The sequence below is a fragment of the Oncorhynchus keta genome, unplaced genomic scaffold (assembly GCF_023373465.1).
Source record: "Oncorhynchus keta strain PuntledgeMale-10-30-2019 unplaced genomic scaffold, Oket_V2 Un_contig_4882_pilon_pilon, whole genome shotgun sequence".
Lineage (NCBI taxonomy): Eukaryota > Metazoa > Chordata > Actinopteri > Salmoniformes > Salmonidae > Oncorhynchus > Oncorhynchus keta.
The window spans coordinates 45,001-71,159 of record NW_026288011.1 but is presented as its reverse complement, the minus strand read 5'-3'; the positions used below and the strand labels follow the sequence as shown (position 1 = coordinate 71,159).

General features: G+C 42.9%; 1 protein-coding gene and 1 long non-coding RNA gene across 5 annotated transcripts in view; one reads left to right on the top strand and one right to left on the bottom strand.

Moving 5' to 3' along the window:
- The window catches only part of LOC118380693 (polycystin-1-like), a gene marked incomplete at its 5' end in the record, with an annotated part of 95,030 nt that overhangs the window by 24,498 nt on the left and 44,373 nt on the right, over window positions 1-26,159 (bottom strand). The window contains 15 exon segments of the mRNA XM_052509640.1: window positions 118-199; window positions 1,350-1,402; window positions 2,140-2,262; window positions 4,477-4,603; window positions 4,764-4,974; window positions 5,266-5,409; window positions 11,124-11,294; window positions 11,417-11,609; window positions 14,808-14,987; window positions 16,733-16,817; window positions 20,625-20,793; window positions 23,909-24,161; window positions 24,686-24,742; window positions 25,133-25,215; window positions 26,156-26,159. The exon segment at window positions 26,156-26,159 is cut by the window's right edge and continues 287 nt beyond it. Of these exon segments, the coding sequence (XP_052365600.1) occupies window positions 118-199; window positions 1,350-1,402; window positions 2,140-2,262; window positions 4,477-4,603; window positions 4,764-4,974; window positions 5,266-5,409; window positions 11,124-11,294; window positions 11,417-11,609; window positions 14,808-14,987; window positions 16,733-16,817; window positions 20,625-20,793; window positions 23,909-24,161; window positions 24,686-24,742; window positions 25,133-25,215; window positions 26,156-26,159 (1,935 nt within the window).
- LOC127924994 (uncharacterized) lies at window positions 2,271-4,181 on the top strand. Of its 4 annotated transcripts, XR_008119475.1 has the most exons (6): window positions 2,271-2,699; window positions 2,747-2,903; window positions 3,082-3,441; window positions 3,603-3,642; window positions 3,693-3,732; window positions 4,079-4,168. It is a non-coding gene; the product is annotated as an uncharacterized LOC127924994 (long non-coding RNA). The 4 variants fall into 4 exon arrangements; XR_008119477.1 differs by having other exon boundaries at window positions 2,747-3,441; window positions 3,713-3,732; window positions 4,124-4,181; XR_008119478.1 differs by lacking the exon at window positions 2,747-2,903 and having other exon boundaries at window positions 2,271-2,684; window positions 3,002-3,441.

Below are 26,159 nucleotides of genomic sequence, written 5' to 3'. Positions count from 1 at the left end.
GGGTCTGTGAAGGGTCATGTCCACCCCAGGTCTGTCTGTGAACTGTCTGACCTGTCTCTTCAACTGTATCAGGTAGCCCCGCCCCCTGAGGCCCCTCCCACCTCAGACATGTCTGACTGTGTCTGTCTCTGGTCCAATCACGCTCCTCGTCATGTCATCCTCTTCCTGGATTAATGAGGATGTGTCCCAACTCTGGACACTAGAGGGTCTGAGAGGGAGAGACCTGTCTGGTGGAGGGAGGATGTGGGAGGTCCACTCTCTTCTGGGGGTGAGGAGAGAGTCATTGTCGGGGTGAAGGGTCAGTCCAAGGTGAGAACCGGGAGGAGGGAGAGACAGAGAGGCTTCAAATTAGGAAAGGTGGACAGAGAGAGGAGATGAATATCAGAATTTAGAGGGAGGGAGAGAGGGAGGAGGGAGGAAGAGGGAGGAGGAGGAGTGTTGAGACCGGGAGGAGGGAGAGGAGAGGGGGAAGAGGAGGGAGAGGGAGGAGTGAAGATGAGACCGGGAGGAGGGAGAGGAGAGAGGGAGGAAAGGGGAGAGAGGGAGGAGTGAAGGTGAGACCGGGAGGAGGGAGAGGAGAGAGGGAGGAAAGGAGGGAGAGAGGGAGGAGTGAAGGTGAGACCGGGAGGAGGGAGAGGAGAGAGGGAGGAAAGGGGGGAGAGAGGGAGGAGTGAAGGTGAGACCGGGAGGAGGGAGAGGAGAGAGGGAGGAGAGGGGGAGAGAGGGAGGAGTGAAGGTGAGACCGGGAGGAGGGAGAGGAGAGAGGGAGGAAAGGGGAGAGAGGGAGGAGTGAAGGTGAGACCGGGAGGAGGGAGAGGAGAGAGGGAGGAAAGGGGGAGAGAGGGAGGAGTGAAGGTGAGACCGGGAGGAGGGAGAGGAGAGAGGGAGGAGGGGGTGGAGGGGGAGGAGAGAGGGAGGAAAGGAGGGAGATAGAGGAGGGACGAGGGGTCGAGTCAGGTCAGTGTTTATTTAAAGTGCATTTTAAACAGTCGGTCACAACTTCCACATTAGTACAATGGAAGAAGAGAGATGGTTTACCAACACACACACACACACACACACACACACACACACACACACACACACACACACACACACACACACACACACACACACACACACACACACACTCTACGGTGTGTTGGAACTCTACTGGGATTTACTGAGACACAGAGAGATTGTATCAGGACAACAACTCTCCTCTCTTTATCATTCCCCTCACACACTCATTTTATACTGACTAATTATCTCTCTCTCTGTCTCTCTCTTAAAGCATAAATCAATCTCTCCATGGGCCTAATGAGAACTGTCAATCACTCAGCCGTCCTCGTAGCAACGGCAGAGCTCACCTCTTGGTGGAGGGCGTGGGGGGGAGGTCCACGTTGGTCTCTTCTGAATAGGTCTGGAGAGAGAGAGAACAGGGGGGTGACAGAGAGAAAGATAAAGTAATACATTCAAATCAGATCAAGTAAGGAGACAGACGATAAGATGAATATCAGAATTTACACCCTGTAGAAATACTACTTCTGCTGTTGTCTCACCTCTCCATAGCCCCCAATGAACTGTAGCTCCTCCCTTCTATCTAACAGTTGTCCATCAATCATCTCCCTCAACTGTTTCTGGTAACATCACCTAGACAACCAGACTACCAGACAACCAGATCTAGACAACCACCTAGACAACCAGACAACCAGACCTAGACAACCAGACAACCAGACCTAGACAACCACCTAGACAACCAGACCTAGACAACCAGACAACCAGACCTAGTCTACCAGACAACCAGACCTAGTCTACCAGACAACCAGACCTAGACTACCAGACAACCAGACCTAGTCTACCAGACAACCAGACCTAGACTACCAGACAACCAGACCTAGTCTACCAGACAACCAGATGTAGACTAGACACATCTGTCTGTCTACATTTCAGACAGCTGCCATCTCAACTGACCCGGTTTCCTGCTATATCAGGCCGGTGCACTCCTTTATATTAAGAGTTATCTCTCTCACACACACACACACACACACACACACACACACACACACACACACACACACACACACACACACACACACACACACACACACACACACACACACACACACACACACACACACACACACGCCACATACACACCTCTCCAGGGACACCGTTGAAGATGAGGAAGGAGCTTCCTGCCATGGAGTTGTCCAGGAAGTCATCTATCTCCACTGACTCCTGGTCCACCTGGGAGGACGGCACCTGTTCTACTGACACACACTTATACACACACACACACACACACACACACACACACACACACACACACACACACACACACACACACACACAGGGACGCACACGGCGGGATGCAAAACACACACAGACACACGGAGCCTTTATGAAGGATTCAGGGATTTAAATGCATAATGGTGGAGATGTGACGAGTGGATGTGTGTGTTCTAAAGGTGTGTGTTCTAAAAGTGTGTGGTGTGTTCTAAAGGTGTGTGTTCTAAAGGTGTGTGTTCTAAAGTGTGTGGTGTGTTCTAAAGGTGTGTGTTCTAAAGATGTGTGTTCTAAAGGTGTGTGTTCTAAAGATGTGTGGTGTGTTCTAAAGGTGTGTGTTCTAAAGATGTGTGTTCTAAAGGTGTGTGTTCTAAAGGTGTGTGGTGTGTTCTAAAGGTGTGTGGTGTGTTCTAAAGGTGTGTGTTCTAAAGGTGTGTGTGTTCTAAAGGTGTGTGTTCTAAAGGTGTGTGTTCTAAAGGTGTGTGGTGTGTTCTAAAGGTGTGTGTTCTAAAGGTGTGTGTTGTGTTCTAAAGGTGTGTGTTCTAAAGGTGTGTGTTCTAAAGGTGTGTGTTCTAAAGTTGTGTGGTGTGTTCTAAAGGTGTGTGTTCTAAAGATGTGTGGTGTGTTCTAAAGGTGTGTGTTCTAAAGGTGTGTGTTCTAAAGGTGTGTTGTGTGTTCTAAAGGTGTGTGTTCTAAAGGTGTGTGTTCTAAAGGTGTGTGGTGTGTTCTAAAGGTGTGTGTTATAAAGGTGTGTGTTGTGTTCTAAAGGTGTGTGTTCTAAAGGTGTGTGTTCTAAAGGTGTGTGTTCTAAAGGTGTGTGTTCTAAAGGTGTGTGTTCTAAAGGTGTGTGTTCTAAAGGTGTGTGTTCTAAAGGTGTGTGGTGTGTTCTAAAGGTGTGTGGTGTGTTCTAAAGGTGTGTGGTGTGTTCTATAGGTGTGTGTTATAAAGGTGTGTGTTGTGTTCTAAAGGTGTGTGTTCTAAAGGTGTGTGTTCTAAAGATGTGTGTTGTGTTCTAAAGATGTGTGTTGTGTTCTAAAGGTGTGTGTTGTGTTCTAAAGGTGTGTGTTCTAAAGGTGTGTGTTCTAAAGATGTGTGGTGTGTTCTAAAGGTGTGTGTTCTAAAGATGTGTGTTCTAAAGGTGTGTGTTCTAAAGATGTGTGGTGTGTTCTAAAGGTGTGTGTTCTAAAGTGTGTGTTCTAAAGATGTGTGTGTGTTCTAAAGATGTGTGGTGTGTTCTAAAGGTGTGTGTTCTAAAGTTGTGTTCTAAAGATGTGTGTTGTGTTCTAAAGGTGTGTGTTCTAAAGGTGTGTGTTCTAAAGGTGTGTGTTCTAAAGATGTGTGTTGTGTTCTAAAGATGTGTGTTGTGTTCTAAAGGTGTGTGTTCTAAAGATGTGTGTTGTGTTCTAAAGGTGTGTGTTCTAAAGATGTGTGTTGTGTTCTAAAGATGTGTGTTGTGTTCTAAAGGTGTGTGTTGTGTTCTAAAGATGTGTGGTGTGTTCTAAAGATGTGTGTTCTAAAGGTGTGTGTTCTAAAGATGTGTGTTCTAAAGATGTGTGTTCTAAAGATGTGTGTTCTAAAGGTGTGTGTTCTAAAGATGTGTGTGTTCTAAAGGTGTGTGTTCTAAAGGTGTGTGTTCTAAAGGTGTGTGTTCTAAAGTTGCGTCTAAAGTGTATTCTAAAGATGTGTGTTCTAAAGATGTGTGTTCTAAAGGTGTGTGTTCTAAAGTTTTCTAAAGATGTGTGTTGTGTTCTAAAGGTGTGTGTTCTAAAGATGTGTGTTGTGTTCTAAAGGTGTGTGTTGTGTTCTAAAGGTGTGTGTTCTAAAGGTGTGTTTTCTAAAGGTGTGTGATCTAAAGATGTGTGTTGTGTTCTAAAGATGTGTGTTGTGTTCTAAAGGTGTGTGTTCTAAAGGTGTGTGTTCTAAAGATGTGTGTTCTAAAGATGTGTGTTCTAAAGGTGTGTGTTCTAAAGTTGTGTGTTCTAAAGGTGTGTGTTCTAAAGGTGTGTGTTCTAAAGGTGTGTGTTCTAAAGTTGCGTCTGTGTATTCTAAAGATGTGTGTTCTAAAGGTGTGTGTTCTAAAGGTGTGTGTGTTCTAAAGGTGTGTGTATGTGTGTTCTAAAGGTGTGTGTGTGTGTGTGTGTGTGTGTGTGTGTGTGTGTGTGTGTGTGTGTGTGTGTGTGTGTGTGTGTGTGTGTGTGTGTGTGTCACCTTGCTACGACTCATCCTGAAGAGAGTGAAGACCAGCAGGTAGAGGGGGTAAATGACCAGACAGCTGACCACTCCCACAGCCACAGTCTCCACATTCACCACCACCAGCCTGGACACTGCTACAGAGCTACAGTAGGACAACACAGTCAGTACTGGAACACACACACGCACGCACGCACGCACGCACGCACGCACGCACGCACGCACACACACACACACACACACACACACACACACACACACACACACACACACACACACACACACACACACACACACACCCCTACCTGTAGCTCCTATTGGCCACGGTGCTGTACCACATGGTGTTAGCCAGCAGACAGAGCTGTAGCAGCAGGGCGCAGCATGTCGCCCTCTGGAGGCGGGTAAAGGGACTGCGGACGGGCCGTTCCCATAGCGACAGCCACAAGTGACTCTCACACAGAGCACGCTGAAGCTCCCAGTTCAGGAGGCGGGGCAACCGACGAAGCTCTGCCTCTTCTGAAGGTCAGGACACGCCCACAGGAAGCAGAAAAATAGGAAGGAGGAATTAAAAGAGGAAGTAGTGAGTTTGTATTAATGAACCGACCACTGATTTGTGATCAGTGCTCCTGTTCAAAGTCCAACTGTTATCCTTAACGGCTATATGACAAAACTGTCCCTAGACCAGTTGTCGAGGCAGCGGTGGTGAGATGTGGATAGACTCCTGCACCATGTTGGAGGGTTTGACTACTAAACTATGAGTGTAGGGGCTAGGGGGAGGGGCTTAGAGCTCGGGGTTAGGGTCCTTACCTGAGACCTCCACCTCTATCTCCACGCCTCCATCTGTCCTCTCGTTGTCCACTGACAGCCACTCCTCTACCAGGAAATAGTAACTGCTGCCTGTCTGTAGGTCCTTCACCAGGACGTACTGGAGCTTCCATGCTGGAGACAGACCTGGGAGGAGAGAAAGGGCACATTTACTAGGTTGCTTACGGTTTGACAATGAGATCTACTGTGAGTATATAATAATAATAATGAGATCTACTGTGAGTATATAATAATAATAATGAGATCTACTGTGAGTATATAATAATAATAATGAGATCTACTGTGAGTATATAATAATAATAATGAGATCTACTGTGAGTATATAATAATAATAATGAGATCTACTGTGAGTATATAATAATAATAATGAGATCTACTGTGAGTATATAATAATAATAATGAGATCTACTGTGAGTATATAATAATAATAATGAGATCTACTGTGAGTATATAATAATAATAATGAGATCTACTAGTATATAATAATAATAATGAGATCTACTGTGAGTATATAATAATAATAATGAGATCTACTGTGAGTATATAATAATAATAATGAGATCTACTGTGAGTATATAATAATAATAATGAGATCTACTGTGAGTATATAATAATAATAATGAGATCTACTGTGAGTATATAATAATAATAATGAGATCTACTGTGAGTATATAATAATAATAATGAGATCTACTGTGAGTATATAGTAATAATAATAAGATCTACTGTGAGTATATAATAATAATAATATATAATATCTACTGTGAGTATATAATAATAATAATGAGATCTACTGTGAGTATATAATAATAATAATGAGATATACTAATAATGAGTATATAATAATAATAATAATGAGATCTACTGTGAGTATATAATAATAATAATGAGATCTACTGTGAGTATATAATAATAATAATGAGATCTACTGTGAGTATATAATAATAATAATGAGATCTACTGTGAATAATAATGTATATAATAATAATAATGAGATCTACTGTGAGTATATAATAATAATAATGAGATCTACTGTGAGTATATAATAATAATAATGAGATCTACTGTGAGTATATAATAATAATAATGAGATCTACTGTGAGTATATAATAATAATAATGAGATCTACTGTGAGTATATAATAATAATAATGAGATCTACTGTGAGTATATAATAATAATAATGAGATCTACTGTGAGTATATAATAATAATAATGAGATCTACTGTGAGTATATAATAATAATAATGAGATCTACTGTGAGTATATAATAATAATAATGAGATCTACTGTGAGTATATAATAATAATAATGAGATCTACTGTGAGTATATAATAATAATAATGAGATCTACTGTGAGTATATAATAATAATGAGATCTACTGTGAGTATATAATACTAATAATGATATTTATCAGGGCCTAAATGACCACCTGCCAAGGCGGGGCTCCACAGCATTCCACTCCCATTTGTGAGTTAAAAACAGTCAAGTATGATCACATTTACAGTAAAATAAATGCTGCATTAGCTGTTTTCAATGTATTTATGCCGTTTTGTTAATCAATACGAATCCCATATGGCCTGTTCCACCTGGCGCTGCAACACTGCCTGGCTGGGGGCTGTGCTGGGGGCTGTGCTGGGGGCTGTGCTGGGGGCTGTGCTGGGGGCTGTGATGGGGCTGTGGTGGGGGCTGTGCTGGGGGCTGTGCTGGGGGCTGTGCTGGGGGCTGTGCTGGGGGCTGTGATGGGGGCTGTGCTGGGGGCTGTGATGGGGGCTGTGCTGGGGGCTGTGCTGGGGGCTGTGCTGGGGGCTGTGATGGGGGCTGTGCTGGGGGCTGTGCTGGGGGCTGTGATGGGGGCTGTGCTGGGGGCTGTGCTGGGGGCTGTGATGGGGGCTGTGCTGGGGGCTGTGCTGGGGGCTGTGCTGGGAGCTGGATGGGGGCTGTGCTGGGGGCTGTGCTGGGGGCTGTGATGGGGGCTGTGCTGGGGGCTGTGCTGGGGGCTGTGCTGGGGGCTGTGATGGGGGCTGTGATGGGGGCTGTGCTGGGGGCTGTGCTGGGGGCTGTGATGGGGCTGTGATGGGGGCTGTGCTGGGGGCTGTGCTGGGGGCTGTGCTGGGGGCTGTGATGGGGGCTGTGCTGGGGGCTGTGCTGGGGGCTGTGATGGGGGCTGTGCTGGGGGCTGTGCTGGGGGCTGTGCTGGGGCCTGTGCACACGTGAAGAACTGAGTGAAAGATTCATTTTTAGAAGCGCCGTGAACAGGCATAAAAGTTGGTCTAATTCAATTTAAACTAACCTCTACTGAAGTGAGACTTTGTCCTTGTGTTTCCTGGCCATTTCCATGGTTTTGTTCAAAGGCTAGGTTGTTTTTCTATGTTTGAGTTTCAACTGCTTGGAAAGACAACCCCACTCTAGGCGCGTTACCACGGTAACCATAACGCTTCTAGAAGCCAGACTCAATCTCACAGGCACAAACATCACTCTAGTCGTGTTACCACGGTAACCATAACGCTTCTAGAAGCCAGACTCAATCTCACAGGCACAAACATCACTCTAGTCGCGTTACCACGGTAACCACAACACTTCTAGAAGCCAGACTCAATCTCACAGGCACAAACGTTACTCTAGTCGCGTTACCACGGTAACCACCACGCTTCTAGAAGCCAGACTCAATCTCACAGGCACAAACGTTACTCTAGCCGCGTTACCATGGTAACCACCACGCTTCTAGAAGCCAGACTCAATCTCACAGGCACAAACGTGACTCTAGTCACGTTACCACGGTAACCATAACACTTCTACTAGCCAGACTCACTCTCACAGGCACAAATTTCACTTTAGTCGCATTACCACGGTAACCTGAACATTTTTGTCTCATCTGTGATATTTTGGCTAAAAGACTCACGTCACAAAAAATGTAATGAAACAATACACCACATTCAGTGAGTGGAAGAAGGGGGTGACCTGGGGTGACCTGAGGAGCTCTGAGGTACCTGAAAATGTTTATAATAAACCATTGCATGCATATCATCTTCATCATCGTTTGCATCGTGGCATAGAGCAGTAGAGTAGAGGCATCTATATTTTAGTAGCCTAGGGTTTGTAAAAAAAATGTGGTCCCGGAAAGATGTTGCCTTTATGTTCATGCAATTCTACATCATTTTACATGATTGGAGACTTTGATCTAATGTTTTTTAAAACTGTGAGCGAAATGACAGGCTACTTTGACACGGACAAACTGAGGTCAATAAAAACCAACTTGAACCCATCAATAGTCCAGACCTGGATGAGACACAATATGAGGAGGAAATTATAGTCCTAAAAATGCTTTTCCAGTTTCACTGACTCACCTAATGATGCTCAGATCACTCACCTAATGATGCTCAGATCACTCACCTAATGATGCTCAGATCACTCACCTAATGATGCTCAGATCACTCACCTAATGATGCTCAGATCACTCACCTAATGATGCTCAGATCACTCACCTAATGATGCTCAGATCACTCACCTAATGATGCTCAGATCACTCACCTAATGATGCTCAGATCAGATGCTCAGATCACTCACCTAATGATGCTCAGATCACTCACCTAATGATGCTCAGATCACTCACCAGATCACTTACCTAATGATGCTCAGATCACTCACCTAATGATGCTGATCACTCACCAGTGATGTGTTTGTGCCAAAAGCCTCTCTCTCTTTACTATGTAAAACAATATTTAGAAGTTGATCAAATATTTTTCCAGCCTGCAGCAGACAGATTACAGTCTTCTGTTTTCTGCGGGAGACATTTGCTTTCCAACCTGTGTTTCCCTGCGATTTCTATTTGAAATATTGTGAAAGGCCTGTTTTGTCTGCATGCTGTCGTTCACTGACAGATCTGCAGCACATCCCTGACTGTAGGCCTTGTTATTGGGCTACACACAATCCACAGCCAGGCAGTTTTTCAAAAGAAACTATTGATCCTCTGTGGCTAAATGATAGACCTTCTCATGGTGTAGTAGGACAAACTGAATCATTTCATTTCTTTCTGAACAGACAGCCTTGATTCTGTAACTAAATGAATGATGAAGTGCAACGCTGGACAGACGAGAGTTGCAGGTTCATGTCCATCAGAACAGAGAGGGAGAGAGAACACAGAAAGGGAATCTCATTCTAGTTCTGTGAGAGATACAGGCTTGCTACTCACACAGCCACGTGTTGGTCTCAAACAGGGTGCGATGTTGCGCCAAATCGAATACAACCTGAATCAACTCTTAGAATATCAGACCCAAGCTATAAGTCTACTTTTTCACACTACGTTTTAATTATTACATTTTTTTTTTTTTACAAATGAACGAAGAGGCAAGAACTTTGATCGCTTCAATTCAAATGTTTACATTGCAAAAAGTACCGATGTTTCATGTCTGTAGAGGTACTGGATCCGGCCAAATAGGTTCTGGAACAAAACAGTCCAGAACTAAAGCACTGACCACATTACTTCTTACTAGTAATACATTATACTTACTTTTGTAACATTGCAAAGCATGTTCATCCGTTATTTAGTGTTTTGTTGGTTTATTTTGAGCTGATTGAGGGGGGCTGGTAAAAATCCTCTGAGTGGCTGGTAGATTTTTCTTTCTATCTGCCACAGTGGCTGGTGGACCAAACATTTTTTTTCCACAATAAAAATATGAATAATAATACAAATATGAATAATAACAACAATCTGAATATTGATGATAATATGAATAATAACAATAGTATGAATATTGATAATAATATGAATAATAACAATAATATTAATAATAATATGAATAATAACAATAATATGAATATTGATAATAATATGAATATTGATCATATGAATATTGATAATAATATGAATAATAACAATAATCTGAATATTGATAATATGAATAATAACAATAATCTGAATATTGACAATATGAATAATAACAATAATATTAATATTGATAATATGAATAATAACAATAATATTAATATTGATAATATGAATATTGATAAGAATATGAATATTGATAACAATATGAATAATAACAATAATATGAATATTGATAATAATATGAATAATAACAATAGTATGAATATTGATAATAATATGAATAATAACAATAATATTAATATTGATAATATGAATATTGATAATAATATGAATATTATGAATAATATGAAATAATAAGAAAAGTAATAATAATATGAATAATAAAAGTAATAATATGTATGAATAATGATATGAATAATGATAATACTATGAACAATAATAAGAATACAAATAATAATATGAATAATAATAATAATAATAATAATATGAATATGAATATGAATAATACTAATACCAATACTACTACTACTAATAATAATAATAATACTAATACTAATAATAATATGACATTGTACTTGTAACATGCTTTTCAAAAATCCAAAGTGCCTGCATGTGTGTTAGTGTGTGTGTTAGTGTGTGTGTTAGTGTGTGTGTTAGTGTGTGTGTTAGTATGTGTGTTAGTGTGTGTGTTAGTGTGTGTGTGTTAGTGTGTGTGTTAGTGTGTGTGTTAGTATGTGTGTTAGTGTGTGTGTTAGTGTGTGTGTTAGTGTGTGTGTTAGTGTGTGTGTTAGTATGTGTGTTAGTGTGTGTGTTAGTGTGTGTGTTAGTGTGTGTGTTAGTGTGTGTGTTAGTGTGTGTGTTAGTATGTGTGTTAGCGTGTGTGTTAGTGTGTGTGTTAGTGTGTGTGTTAGTGTGTGTGTTAGTGTGTGTGTTAGTGTGTGTGTTAGTGTGTGTGTTAGTGTGTGTGTTAGTGTGTGTGTTAGTGTGTGTGTTAGTGTGTGTGTCCTCCTACCCTTGTTGTCGTGCCAGACGCGGATCTTCCAGACGCTGCCCAGGCTAGTTTCCGTGGCGATGTGGAAGATGTCCAGTCCGTTACGTGCGAAGGCCCCGGGGCTGTCCAGGTGTCGATGCCCGCTACGCCCCTCACAGCCGTACACACTGATGCCTACATGTGCTGACGTGCCTAGCAGACAGGGGGAGGAGTTAGATATACACAGCATGTAATAATTATGTGATATGTTTCTGCCCTTTGTGATTAAAAGTCCAATTTCTTTCCATTTGAATCCGTAACCTTTGCCTTCTCACCTGCCCCGCGGCTGAAGCCGGTCTTGACCTGCACCTCGTACTTGAATGTTCCGTCGTGTCCACAGAGCGGCACCGTCCCCGCCCTCCTCAGGTCCAGCTGGTCCAGTTTATGTAAGATGGCCGCCGCCACGGCGTAACACAGCAACCCCACCACACACGTCAACAACACCACGAGGCTGGGAACCCCCTGCTCCTAAAGGACGAGAGGAGAGGAGATGTGTGTGTGAAAGTCAGCTGATTTCACAGTAGGGCATCGTAACATTACAGTGTGTTTCCTCAGGCGGTTGGCTCGGATCAGATGTGTCAACTATAAATCACATGTTATTGGTCACATGGTTAGCAGATGTTAACGCGAGTGTAGCGAAATGCTTCTAGTTCCGACAGTGCAGTGATATCTAACAAGTAATGTAACACTTCCACAACAACCACCTTATACACACACATCTGAAGGGATGGGATGAGAATATGTGCATGTAGCGGCAAAGGCCAGATGCAATAGATGGTATGAAATGAGTCATGTAAGATATGTAAACATTTATATGTATTATTTAAAGTGACTAGTGATCCATTTATTAAAGTGGCCAATGATTTGAGTCTGTATGTAGGCAGCAGCCTCTCTGTGTTAGTGGTGGCTGTTTAACAGTCTGAGGGCCTTGAGATAGAGGCTGTTTTTCAGTCTCTCGGTCCCAGCTTTGATGCACCTCTACTGACCTCGCCTTCTGGATGGTAGCGGGGTGAACAGGCAGTGGCTCGGGTGGTTGTTGTCCTTGATGATATTTTTGTCCTTCCTGTGAGAACGGGTGCTGTAGGTGTCCTGGAGGGCGCCCCCGGTGATGCGTTGTGCGAGCCAAATTTCTTCAGCCTCCGGAGGTTCAAGAGGCGCTGTTGAGCCTTCTTCACTACACTGTCTGTGTGGGTGGACCATTTCAGTTTGTCTGTGATGTGTACGCCGAGGAACTTAAAACTTTCCACCTTCTCCACTACTGTCCCATCGATGTGGATAGGGGGGGGCTCCCTCTGCTGTTTCCTGAAGTCCACGATCATCTCCTTTGTTTTGTTGACGTTGAGTGAGAGGTTGTTTTCCTGACACCACACTCCGAGTGTCCTCACCTCCTCCCTGTAGGCCGTCTCGTTGTTGTTGGTAATCAAGCCTACCACTGTAGTGTCGTCTACAAACTTGATGATTTGGTTGGAGGCGTGCATGGCCACGCAGTCATGGGTGAACAGGGAGTACAGGAGGAGGCTGAGCACGCACCCTTGTGGGGCCCCAGTGTTGAGGATCAGCGAAGTGGGGATGTTGTTTCCTACCCTCACCACCTGGGGGCGGCCCGTCAAAGCCCCGGACCCAATTACACAGGGCGGGGTCAAGACCCAGGGCCTCAAGCTTAATGATGAGCTTGGAGGGTACTATGGTGTTGAAGGCTGAGCTGTAGTCAACGAACAGCATTCTGACATAGGTATTCCTCTTGTCCAGATGGGATAGGGCAGTGTGCGATTGCATCGTCTGTGGACCTGTTGGGGCGGTATGCAAACTGAATTGGGTCTAGGGTGGCCGGTAAGGTGGAGGTGATATGATCCTTGACTCGTCTCTCAAAGCACTTCATGATGACAGAAGTGAGTGTTACGGGGTGATAGTCATTTAGTTCAGTTATCTTTGCCTTCTTGGGTACAGGAACAATGGTGGCCATCTTGAAGCATGTGGGGACAGTAGACTGGTATAGGGATTGATTGAATATGTCCGTAAACACATCAGCCAGCTGGTCTGGGCATGCTCTGAGGGATACCGTCTGGGCCAGTAGCCTTGGGAGGGTTAACACATTTAGATGTCTTACTTACAACGGCCACGGAGAAGGAGAGGGGAGGCCTGCAGTCCTTGGAAGCGGGTCGCATCGGTGGCAATGTATTATCCTCAAAGCAGGCAAAAAAGGTGTTTAGTTTGTCTGGAAGCAAGACGTCAGTGTCCGTGACGTGGATTAGATCCAATGTCCTGGGTGGTGAACCGAACAAAGGATCCACTTCGTATTCCTGGTCATAATGTTGGTAAGTTGACGTCGCTCTGATATCGAATAGTTCTTCCCGGCTGAATGTAATAACACTTAAGATTTTCTGAGCTAATAATGTAAGAAATAATATATATAAAAAAAACAAAATAATGCATAGTTTCCTAAGGACTAGAAGCGAGGAGACCATCTCTGTCGGTGCCATCTGTGTGTATTATCAGGTGTGTGTGTTTATCAGGTATATCTCTACTTTAAAAATAAAACATTTAAGCTTTATTTAACTAGGCAAGTCAGTTAAGAACAAATTATTATTTACAATGATGGCCTACCGGGGAACAGTGTGTTAACTGCCTTGCTCAGGGCAGAACAACCTTGTCAGCTCGGGATTTGATCTAGCAGCCTTTAGGTTCCTGGCCAAACGCTCTAACCACTAGGCTACCTGCAGCCCCTACACTCTAACCACTAGGCTACCTGCAGCCCCTACACTCTAACCACTAGGCTACCTGCAGCCCCTACACTCTAACCACTAGGCTACCTGCAGCCTCTACACTCTAACCACTAGGCTACCTGCAGCCCCTACACTCTAACCACTAGGCTACCTGCAGCCTCTACACTCTAACCACTAGGCTACCTGCAGCCTCTACACTCTAACCACTAGGCTACCTGCAGCCCCTACACTCTAACCACTAGGCTACCTGCAGCCCCTACACTCTAACCACTAGGCTACCTGCAGCCCCTACACTCTAACCACTAGGCTACCTGCAGCCTCTACACTCTAACCACTAGGCTACCTGCAGCCTCTAGGCTACCTGCAGCCTCTAACCACTAGGCTACCTGCAGCCTCTACACTCTAACCACTAGGCTACCTGCAGCCCCTACACTCTAACCACTAGGCTACCTGCAGCCCCTACACTCTAACCACTAGGCTACCTGCAGCCTCTACATTTAACCACTACATTTAAGCCCCATTTAACCACTAGGCTACCTGCTCACTTAACCACTAGGCTACCTGCAGCCTCTACAAACCACTAGGCTACCTGCAGCCTTATGACATCTAACCACTGGAACCTGCAGCCCCTACACTTTAACCACTAGGCTACCTGCAGCCCCTTTAACCACTAGGCTACCTGCAGCCCCTACACTCTAACCACTAGGCTAGCCTCTACACTCTAACCACTAGGCTACCTGCACCCCTACTCTAACCACTAGGCTACCTGCAGCCTCTACACTCTAACCACTAGGCTACCTGCAGCCCCTACACTCTAACCACTAGGCTACCTGCAGCCCCTACACTCTAACCACTAGGCTACCTGCAGCCCCTACACTCTAACCACTAGGCTACCTGCAGCCCCTACACTCTAACCACTAGGCTACCTGCAGCCTCTACTTACAGGCCGTATGAAGGTGACAGCATCAGGTGGAACGAAGAGACTGGCAGCGAAGGCTGTGAGGTGGCGGGTGCTGCAGACGGCCCGGCTGGCATTAGTCTCTGCCAGTGGCACCATGCCGTCCGTACGCCACAGCTTGGCGCTCTCGCTGAAGTACTGGCACAGGGACGTAAACACACCCACCTAGAGAAGGGATGGAATGAGTCAGAGAGATATTTAGAAGGGACGGAATGAGTCAGAGAGATATTTAGAAGGGATGGAATGAGTCAGAGAGATATTTAGAAGGGACGGAATGAGTCAGAGAGATATTTAGAAGGGATGGAATGAGTCAGAGAGATATTTAGAAGGGACGGAATGAGTCAGAGAGATATTTAGAAGGGATGGAATGAGTCAGAGAGATATTTAGAAGGGATGGAATGAGTCAGAGAGATATTTAGAAGGGATGGAATGAGTCAGAGAGATATTTAGAAGGGACGGAATGAGTCAGAGAGATATTTAGAAGGGATGGAATGAGTCAGAGAGATATTTAGAAGGGACGGAATGAGTCAGAGAGATATTTAGAAGGTATGGAATGAGTCAGAGAGATATTTAGAAGGGATGGAATGAGTCAGAGAGATATTTAGAAGGGAAGGTTGGGGTTTTCAACGTAAGTCAACACTTGGTTTCCTTCTTGTTAAACAACAGATTCTATCAAGTACATATACACTCACCGGATAGTTAGGTACACCCATCTAGTACCCGGTCAGACCCCCCACCCTTTTAGCCTCCAGAACAGCCCAAACTCTTCGGGTCATGGATTCTGGTACATTCATGCTGCCAACAGCACGCTCCATCTCATCCCAGAGATGTTCTATTGGGTTTGGTCAGCAACAACATTCTGATTGGCTGTGGCGTTCCATCGGTGCTCCGTTGGTATCAAGAGACCTAACGTGTGCTAGGAAACATTTCCCACATGGGTCAGCTGTCCAGTGTTGGTGATGGCGTGTCCACTGGAGACGCTTCTTCTTGTTTTTAGCTGATAGGAGTGGAACCCGGTGTGGTCGTCTGCTGTATTGGCCAATCCGGGACAAGGATCTGAGATGCCGTTCTGCACAACACTGTTGTATTGTGTCGTCATGTGTCTGTTTATGGCCCTGAATGTTCGCTTGCACGATTCTTGCCATTCTCTTTCGACTTCTCTCATCAACGAGCTGTTTTCCTCCCACAGGACTGCCGCTGACTGGATGTTTTGTGTTCATTCTTCACACATCATTCTCTGTAAACCCTAGACTGTAGTGTGTGAAAAGCCCAGGAGGGACGTTTCTGAGATACTGGATCTGGCGTACCTGGCACCAACGATCATACCACACTCAGAGTCTCTTAGGTCACTAGTTTTGTCCATTGTAACGTTCAATGGAACAGTAACTGAATGCCTTGATGCCTGTCTGCCTGTTTTATATCAAGCCCTGGACATGTGGCTCACTGTCTGTAGGAGTTAACCATCTTCCTGAACAGGGTGGTGTACCTAATAAACTGTACTGTAGGTGTTAACCATCTTCCTGAACAGGGTGGTGTACCTAATAAACTGTACTGTAGGTGTTAACCATCTTCCTGAACAGGGTGGTGTACCTAATAAACTGTCCTGTACGTGTTAACCATCTTCCTGAACAGGGTGGTGTACCTAATAAACTGTACTGTAGGTGTTAACCATCTTCCTGAACAGGGTGGTGTACCTAATAAACTGTCCTGTAGGAGTTAACCATCTTCCTGAACAGGGTGGTGTACCTAATAAACTGTACTGTAGGTGTTAACCATCTTCCTGAACAGGGTGGTGTACCTAATAAACTGTACTGTAGGTGTTAACCATCTTCCTGAACAGGGTGGTGTACCTAATAAACTGTCCTGTACGTGTTAATTAGTTATACATTTAAGTTTTAACAAACACCCACCTCCAGACGCACCCCCGCGCTGGGGGAGTCAGTGGTACAGCCCGTTGTCACGTTGACATAGTAGTCCAGGGTCGTGTCATGGGACCTGGGCAACCGGAGAAGAGAGAGGGGTGGTTGGTTAGATCTGAGTAAAATGGTTGACATGTATACACAGCATTTACAGTAGTCTCTACTGAAGTGTTTCACTCTCTTGACAAGAGGAAGGTAATCTCATGACTTAACATAAGACATCCAGAGTAGAGAGACAGCGTTGACAGACGAGAGACGAGAGATATAGAGAAAGACCGCTTAGACAGACGAGAGAGACAGAGAGAGACCACTTAGACAGATGAGAGAGACCACTTAGACAGACGAGAGACAGAGAGACCACTTAGACAGACAAGAGAGACAGAAAGAGACCACTTAGACAGACGAGAGAGACAGAGAGAGACCGCTTAGACAGACGAGAGAGACCACTTAGACAGACGAGAGAGACAGAGAGAGACCGCTTAGACAGATGAGGGAGACCACTTAGACAGACGAGAGACAGAGAGAGACCGCTTAGACACTAGAGAGAGACAGAGCGAGACCACTTAGACAGACGAGAGAGACAGAGAGACCACTTAGACAGACAAGAGAGACAGAGCGAAACCACTTAGACAGACAAGAGAGACAGAAACAGAGAGAGACCACTTAGACAGAAAAGAGAGACAGAGAGAGATCACTTAGACAGAAAAGAGAGACAGAGAGAGATCACTTAGACAGACAAGAGAGAGACCACTTAGACAGACAAGAGAGACCGCTTAGACACTAGAGAGAGACAGAGAGACCACTTAGACAGATGAGAGAGACCACTTAGACAGACGAGAGAGACAGAGAGACCGCTTAGACAGACAAGAGAGACAGAGAGAGACCACTTAGACAGACGAGAGAGACAGAGAGAGACCGCTTAGACAGACGAGAGACCACTTAGACAGATGAGAGAGACAGAGAGAGACCGCTTAGACAGATGAGGGAGACCACTTAGACAGACGAGAGAGACAGAGAGAGGCCGCTTAGACAAGAGAGAGACCACTTAGACAGACGAGAGAGACAGAGAGACCGCTTAGACAGACAAGAGAGACAGAGAGAGACCACTTAGACAGACGAGAGAGACAGAGAGAGACCGCTTAGACAGACGAGAGACCACTTAGACAGATGAGAGAGACAGAGAGAGACCGCTTAGACAGATGAGGGAGACCACTTAGACAGACGAGAGAGACAGAGAGAGACCGCTTAGACACTAGAGAGAGACAGAGCAAAGACCACTTCGACAGACGAGAGAGACAGAGAGAGACCACTTAGACAGACGAGAGAGACAGAGACAGAGAGAGACCACTTAGACAGACAGAGACAGAGGGACAGAGAAAGAGAGAGAAATAAAGAGAAAGAGAGATACAATGAAGCAATAAGGCCCAAGGGCAGTGCCTGGATACAGTAATCTGTAATATTCATAGTAGGGTCACGACCACTGTTCCCTCTAACTGCTCTCTGCACTGAGTGTCAGGTCTGCTGAGCGCGTTTACTGTGAACACTGAGGCTGTACCAGCTTTAAGTTACAGTTTTACTGTGAACACTGAGGCTGTACCAGCTTTAAGTTACAGTTTTACTGTGAACACTGAGGCTGTACCAGCTTTAAGTTACAGATTTACTGTGAACACTGAGGCTGTACCAGCTTTAAGTTACAGTTTTACTGTGAACACTGAGGCTGTACCAGCTTTAAGTTACAGATTTACTGTGAACACTGAGGCTGTACCTACTTTAAGTTACAGTTTTACTGTGAACACTGAGGCTGTACCAGCTTTAAGTTACAGTTTTACTGTGAACACTGAGGCTGTACCAGCTTTAAGTTACAGATTTACTGTGAACACTGAGGCTGTACCAGCTTTAAGTTACAGTTTTACTGTGAACACTGAGGCTGTACCAGCTTTAAGTTACAGTTTTACTGTGAACACTGAGGCTGTACCAGCTTTAAGTTACAGATTTACTGTGAACACTGAGGCTGTACCAGCTTTAAGTTACAGTTTTACTGTGAACACTGAGGCTGTACCAGCTTTAAGTTACAGTTTTACTGTGAACACTGAGGCTGTACCAGCTTTAAGTTACAGTTTTACTGTGAACACTGAGGCTGTACCAGCTTTAAGTTACAGTTTTACTGTGAACACTGAGGCTGTACCAGCTTTAAGTTACAGTTTTACTGTGAACACTGAGGCTGTACCAGCTTTAAGTTACAGTTTTACTGTGAACACTGAGGCTGTACCAGCTTTAAGTTACAGTTTTACTGTGAACACTGAGGCTGTACCAGCTTTAAGTTACAGTTTTACTGTGAACACTGAGGCTGTACCAGCTTTAAGTTACAGTTTTACTGTGAACACTGAGGCTGTACCAGCTTTAAGTTACAGTTTTACTGTGAACACTGAGGCTGTACCAGCTTTAAGTTACAGTTTTACTGTGAACACTGAGGCTGTACCAGCTTTAAGTTACAGTTTTACTGTGAACACTGAGGCTGTACCAGCTTTAAGTTACAGTTTTACTGTGAACACTGAGGCTGTACCAGCTTTAAGTTACAGATTTACTGTGAACACTGAGGCTGTACCCGGCTTACAGATTTACTGTGAACACTGCAGTACCAGCTTTAAGTTACAGTTTTACTGTGAACACTGAGGCTGTACCCGCGTTAAGTTACAGTTTTACTGTGAACACTGAGGCTGTACCAGCTTTAAGTTACAGTTTTACTGTGAACACTGAGGCTGTACCAGCTTTAAGTTACAGTTTTACTGTGAACACTGAGGCTGTACCTACTTTAAGTTACAGTTTTAACAGTGATCAAGTAGGCTACTGTGGCTATTTGATCATAATGTAGGACTACCAGAGGGGCCTACCATCAAAACCATGGAGAAAATGCATCTCATAACATTTTAACATGGAAATAGCTGTTCTATCATTCAGCCTACAGTAGCAGCCAATGTGTGGTGTTCAATGTTGGCTACATTCTATGAGACGTTTGAAAAACACATTCAGGGCTTGTTGACATGAACCTGTTTATCCACTTGTCCTTCAGACAAGGAGGTGACTGAAAATGTTGTTGAGTCGTTTGATGCAAGAAACCACTTTATGAAATAAAATGCATCATTATTCTCATCCCATTATTACAGAGAATCCGACTAATTATGCTTCCCTCTGCCGATTGGCTACTTAGCTTATTCAAGCCTGTCTCAAATGCCCCTTTAAGACAAAAAAGCTCTTTACCGGACTTGCTTTTCAAATGATGTCTAGAAATGCACACGTGTTGTGTCTTGTAGGAAGCAATCACTCCCCTAATGCTGACTACAACTGATCTATAACTGGGCTGATAACTAACCAACGAGCAAAGAATATGAACATCCCTACACGCAGCTCTTGCTTTGATCTCAAAACAAGCGCATCTACCCACGACCGCTCATGCTGTAGACACAGTCCAGTTCAAAGTGAATGGCACAGATCCATATATGGCAATGGCCTATTTGAATATAGGCCTACTGCAGCTCTGATTGGTTATTGCGCGCCGGTCTGTATTGAGTACGGTATGGAGTAGTGTGTGTCAATGCAATAGAATCCTACTCCGATGCGTTCTGCATACAACAACATCTCTTTCACAGTTAGTTTTGCATACTAAGTCTTACATAGTTCAGATTGTTTCGGTATGTTACATTGAAAGTGGCTAATATTGCGTTGATTCGAGCACAATTCTCACAGGGAAACGATAGTGTTAACGGGGAAAACTAAAAAGTTGAGGTCTGCGCGGGCTGATATTAATTCGGGCTGATATTAATTCTGCGTGGCAGTCCATAGAAGGAACATTGACTCATTCCATATCACTGTGGCAACCACTCACTCTGGGGACAGGAAGAAGGTGTACTTCCTGTGGTCCAGGTCCCGCCCCCTGGTCATGCTGAGTGTGATGCGTTTCCTGTCTGTGAAGTTGAACTCGTTGGGCCAGTTGGAGGAGTGGAGGTAGGTCATGATGGAGGGGTCCGCCTCGCTCACCTCTGACCTCACCCCGTCTGGAGAGGAGTAGGGGATAGGGGTGAGTTTACCCCCTCTCTGTACATCCCCTAAATACTGCCCCTATACACTATTCAATTCAATACAACTTTATTGATATCCCAAAAATGTCAATTACTTATTTGACTTGATTTGGCAATTGAAAAATACAATTTAGTCCCACATACCCTGCAAACTTACTATAAAGAGGTACAGCTAAAGTGGGAATAGGTATTATATTGTGATTCTGTTTCTATTGTGAATCTGTTCCTATTGTGATGCTGTTCCTATTGTGATTCTGTTCCTATTGTGATTCTGTGTCTATTGTGAATCTGTTCCTATTGTGATGCTGTTTCTATTGTGATGCTGTTCCTATTGTGATTCTGTTCCTATTGTGATGCTGTTCCTATTGTGATGCTGTTCCTATTGTGATGCTGTTCCTATTGTGATGCTGTTCCTATTGTGATTCTGTTTCTATTCTGTTTCTATTGTGATATTGTGATTGTTCCTATTGTGATGCTGTTCCTATTGTGATGCTGTTCCTATTGTGATTCTGTTTCTTGATGCTATTGTGATGCTGTTCCTATTGTGATGCTGTTCCTATTGTGATTCTGTTTCTATTGTGATTCTGTTCCTATTGTGATGCTGTTCCTATTGTGATGCTGTTCCTATTGTGATGCTGTTCCTATTGTGATTCTATTGTTTCTATTGTGATTCTGTTTCTATTGTGATTCTGTTCTATTGTGATGCTGTTCCTATTGTGATGCTGTTCCTATTGTGATTCTGTTTCTATTGTGATTCTGTTCCTATTGTGATGCTGTTCCTATTGTGATGCTGTTCCTATTGTTGCTGTTCCTATTGTGATGCTGTTCTATTGTGATTCTATTGTGATTCTGTTTCTATTGTGATTCTATGTATATCGTCACTATGATTCTATTGTGATGCTGTTCCTATTGTGATTCTGTTTCTGTTTCTATTGTGATTGTGATGCTGTTCCTATTGTGATTCTATTGTGATTCTATTGTGATTCTGTTTCTATTGTGATTCTGTTTCTATTGTGATTCTGTTCCTATTGTGATGCTGTTCCTATTGTGATGCTGTTCCTATTGTGATGCTGTTCCTATTGTGATTCTATTGTGATTCTGTTTCTATTGTGATTCTATTGTGATTCTGTTCCTATTGTGATGCTGTTCCTATTGTGATGCTGTTCCTATTGTGATTCTATTGTGATTCTGTTTCTATTGTGATTCTGTTCCTATTGTGATGCAGTTCCTATTGTGATGCTGTTCCTATTGTGATTGTTCTATTGTGATTCTGTTTCTATTGTGATGTTCTGTTCTGTTCCTATTGTGATTCTATGTATGCTGTTCCTATTGTGATTCTATTGTGATTCTGTTTCTATTGTGATTCTGTTTCTATTGTGAATCTGTTCCTATTGTGATGCTGTTCCTATTGTGATTCTGTTCCTATTGTGATTCTGTGTCTATTGTGAATCTGTTCCTATTGTGATGCTGTTTCTATTGTGATTCTATGTATATCGTCACTATGTTTCTATTGTGATGCTGTTTCTATTGTGATTCTATGTATATCGTCACTATGTTTCTATTGTGATGCTGTTCCTATTGTGATTCTATGTATATCGTCACTATGTTTCTATTGTGATGCTGTTTCTATTGTGATTCTATGTATATCGTCACTATGTTTCTATTGTGATGCTGTTTCTATTGTGATTCTATGTATATCGTCACTATGTTTCTATTGTGATGCAGTTCCTATTGTGATTCTGTTCCTATTGTGATTCTGTTTCTATTGTGATTATATTGTGATTCTGTTTCTATTGTGATTCTATTGTGATGCTGTTCTATTGTGATTCTATTGTGATTCTATTGTGATTCTGTTTCTATTGTGATTCTGTTCCTATTGTGATGCTGTTCCTATTGTGATGCTGTTCCTATTGTGATTGTTCCTATTGTGATGCTGTTCCTATTGTGATTCTGTGATTGTTCCTATTGTGATTCTATGTATATCGTCATTGATTCTATTCTGTTCCTATTGTGATTCTATGTATATCGTCACTATGTTTCTATTGTGATGCTGTTTCTATTGTGATTCTATGTATATCGTCACTATGTTTCTATTGTGATGCTGTTTCTATTGTGATTCTATGTATATCGTCACTATGATTCTATTGTGATGCAGTTCCTATTGTGATTCTGTTCCTATTGTGATTCTGTTTCTATTGTGATTATATTGTGATTCTGTTTCTATTGTGACTATATTCCTATTGTGATTATATTTATATAGTGATTCTATTGTGATTATGTTTCTAATGTGATTCTATTTATATTGTGATTCTATTTATATTGTGATTCCATTTCTATTGTGATTCTATTCCTATTGTGATTCTATATTGTGATTATATTGTGATTCTGTTTCTATTGATTATTTTTCTATTGGGATTCTATTTATATTGCGATTCTATTCCTATTGTGATTATATTGTGATTCTGTTTCTATTGTGATTATATTCCTACTGTGATTCTATTCCTGTTGTGATTCTATTTATATTGTGATTCTAGTGTGAATCTATGTCTATTGTGATTCTATTCCTATTGTGATTCTATTTATATTGTGATTCTAGTGTGAATCTATGTCTGTTGTGATTCTGTTTCTATTGTGATTCTATTCCTATTGTGATTCTAGTGTGATTCTATTTATATTGTGATTCTATTTCTATTGTCATTCTTTTTATATTGTGATTCTAGTGTGAATCTATGTCTATTGTGATTCTGTTTCTATTGTGATTATGTTTCTATTGTGATTCTATTTCTGTTTCTATTGTGATTCTGTTTCTATTGTGTTTCTATTGTGATTCTATTTCTATTGTGATTCTATTTCTGTTTCTATTGTGATTCTGTTTCTATTGTGTTTCTATTGTGATTCTATTTCTATTGTGATTCTGTTTCTATTGTGATTCTATTCCTGTTGTGATTCTATTTATATTGTGATTCTAGTGTGAATCTATGTCTATTGTGATTCTATTCCTATTGTGATTCTATTTATATTGTGATTCTAGTGTGAATCTATGTCTGTTGTGATTCTGTTTCTATTGTGATTCTATTCCTATGATTCTTACCGTCCAGGGTGGTGAAGTTGAGTTGGATGAACAGTCCGGCCTGCTGGTTGGAGTTACCGGCGCTGACTCGTACGATGACAGAGTCACACCGGCTCACGTTAATGGCCCTGGCTAAAGGGACTCCCGTCACCCCTGCCCCATTGCTGTCGGTGGCGCTGCCATTGTTCACGGCAACGGTGATGGCTTGGTTGTCGTCGAGGTCTGAGATTGGGATCTGGGAACCGTTCTCTGCCCGGAACTCCATGGAGGCCACCTATAGTAGATTAGGATTAGAATAGAATTAGGATTAGAATAGATTAGGATCGATTAGAATTAGGATTAGAATAAAATTAGGATTGATTACAATTAGGATTAGAATTAGGATTAGAAAAGATTAGTGTTGATTACAATTAGGATTAGGATTGATTAGAATTAGGATTATATTAGGATTGATTAGAATTAGGATTAGATTAGGATTGATTAGAATTAGGATTAGAATAGGATTGATTAGAATTAGGATTATATTACGATTGATTAGAATTAGGATTAGAAAAGATTAGTGTTGATTACAATTAGGATTAGGATTGATTAGAATTAGGATTATATTAGGATTGATTAGAATTAGGATTAGATTAGGATTGATTAGAATTAGGATTAGAATAGGATTGATTAGAATTAGGATTATATTACGATTGATTAGAATTAGGATTAGAAGACATTGATATCAACATCATGAATCCTCCATAATAGAAAACACATCATACAGACAGTATAAATAAATAAGAAACAAGTCCATACCTCGGTACTGACTGTGTAGTTAGCCACAAAGTTAAAGGGGAACGGGTTGGGCTCCACCTGGAGAGGGGAGAGATGGGGAGGGAGGGAGGGAGAGGGGGGAGGGAGGGAGGGAGGGAGGGAGGGAGGGAGGGAGGGAGGGAGGGAGGGAGGGAGGGAGGGAGGGGGAGGGAGAGGGGAGGGAGGGAGAGGGAGGGAGGATGGGAGGGAGGGAGATTAAAACATGTATGAAGGAATACACATCTATGATGACTTGATGAATGTGTACATGGGTACTTTGACGGACAGTCACTCTCACACACACACACACACACACACACACACACACACACACACACACACACACACACACACACACACACACACACACACACACACACACACACACACACACACACACACACACACACACACACACACACACACACACATTCACTCTCACACACTCACCTGGAACATGAGTTGTACCACGCTGGTAGCTGCTCTGCTCAGACTGTTGTTGAAGGCTCTGGGGATGGAGAACCGTCTGCACTCTGGGGAGAACACAGACCAATACAACTTTATATAATAGAACACAACAGTATAGAGCTTTATATAATAGAACATAATAAAATAACTTTATTTAATAGAACAGAATATAATAACTTTATTTAATAGAACAGAATATAATAACTTTATTTAATAGAACAGAATATAATAACTTTATTTAATAGAACAGAATATAATAACTTTATTTAATAGAACAGAATATAATAACTTTATTTAATAGAACAGAATATAATAACTTTATATAATAGAACAGAATATAATAACTTTATATAATAGAACAGAATATAATAACTTTATATAATAGAACAGAATATAATAACTTTATTTAATAGAACAGAATATAATAACTTTATTTAATAGAACAGAACAGAATAGAAAACATTAGTGTCTGATTTAAGATTTAAAATTCAGTTCTCCAACCTACAAGACCACACACACCCCCTCCCATCTCTCCTCTCTCACCCCGCCACACACACACACCCTCCCTTCTCTCCTCTATCACGTCCCCCACACACACACTCACACACCCCCACACCCACACTCACAGCCACACACTCACACACCCTCCCTTCTCTCCTCTATCACGTCCCCCACACACACACTCACACCCACACACTCACACACCCCACACACACTCACAACCCCCCTACAAACACACTCACACCCCCACTCACGTCCCCCACACACCCCCTCCCGCCGATCCGCTCTCATGCCCCCACACACCCCACTCACGTCCCCCCCACACTCACACACACCCCCACACTCACACCCCCACACTCACACCCCCCCACCACACACACTCACCCACCCCCCACACACACACACACACTCACTCACCCCCACACACACACACACTCACGCCCCTCCTCCTCCCTTCTCTCCCCTCGCCCCCCACACCTTTCCACCTCCACCTCTTACACCTACCCGG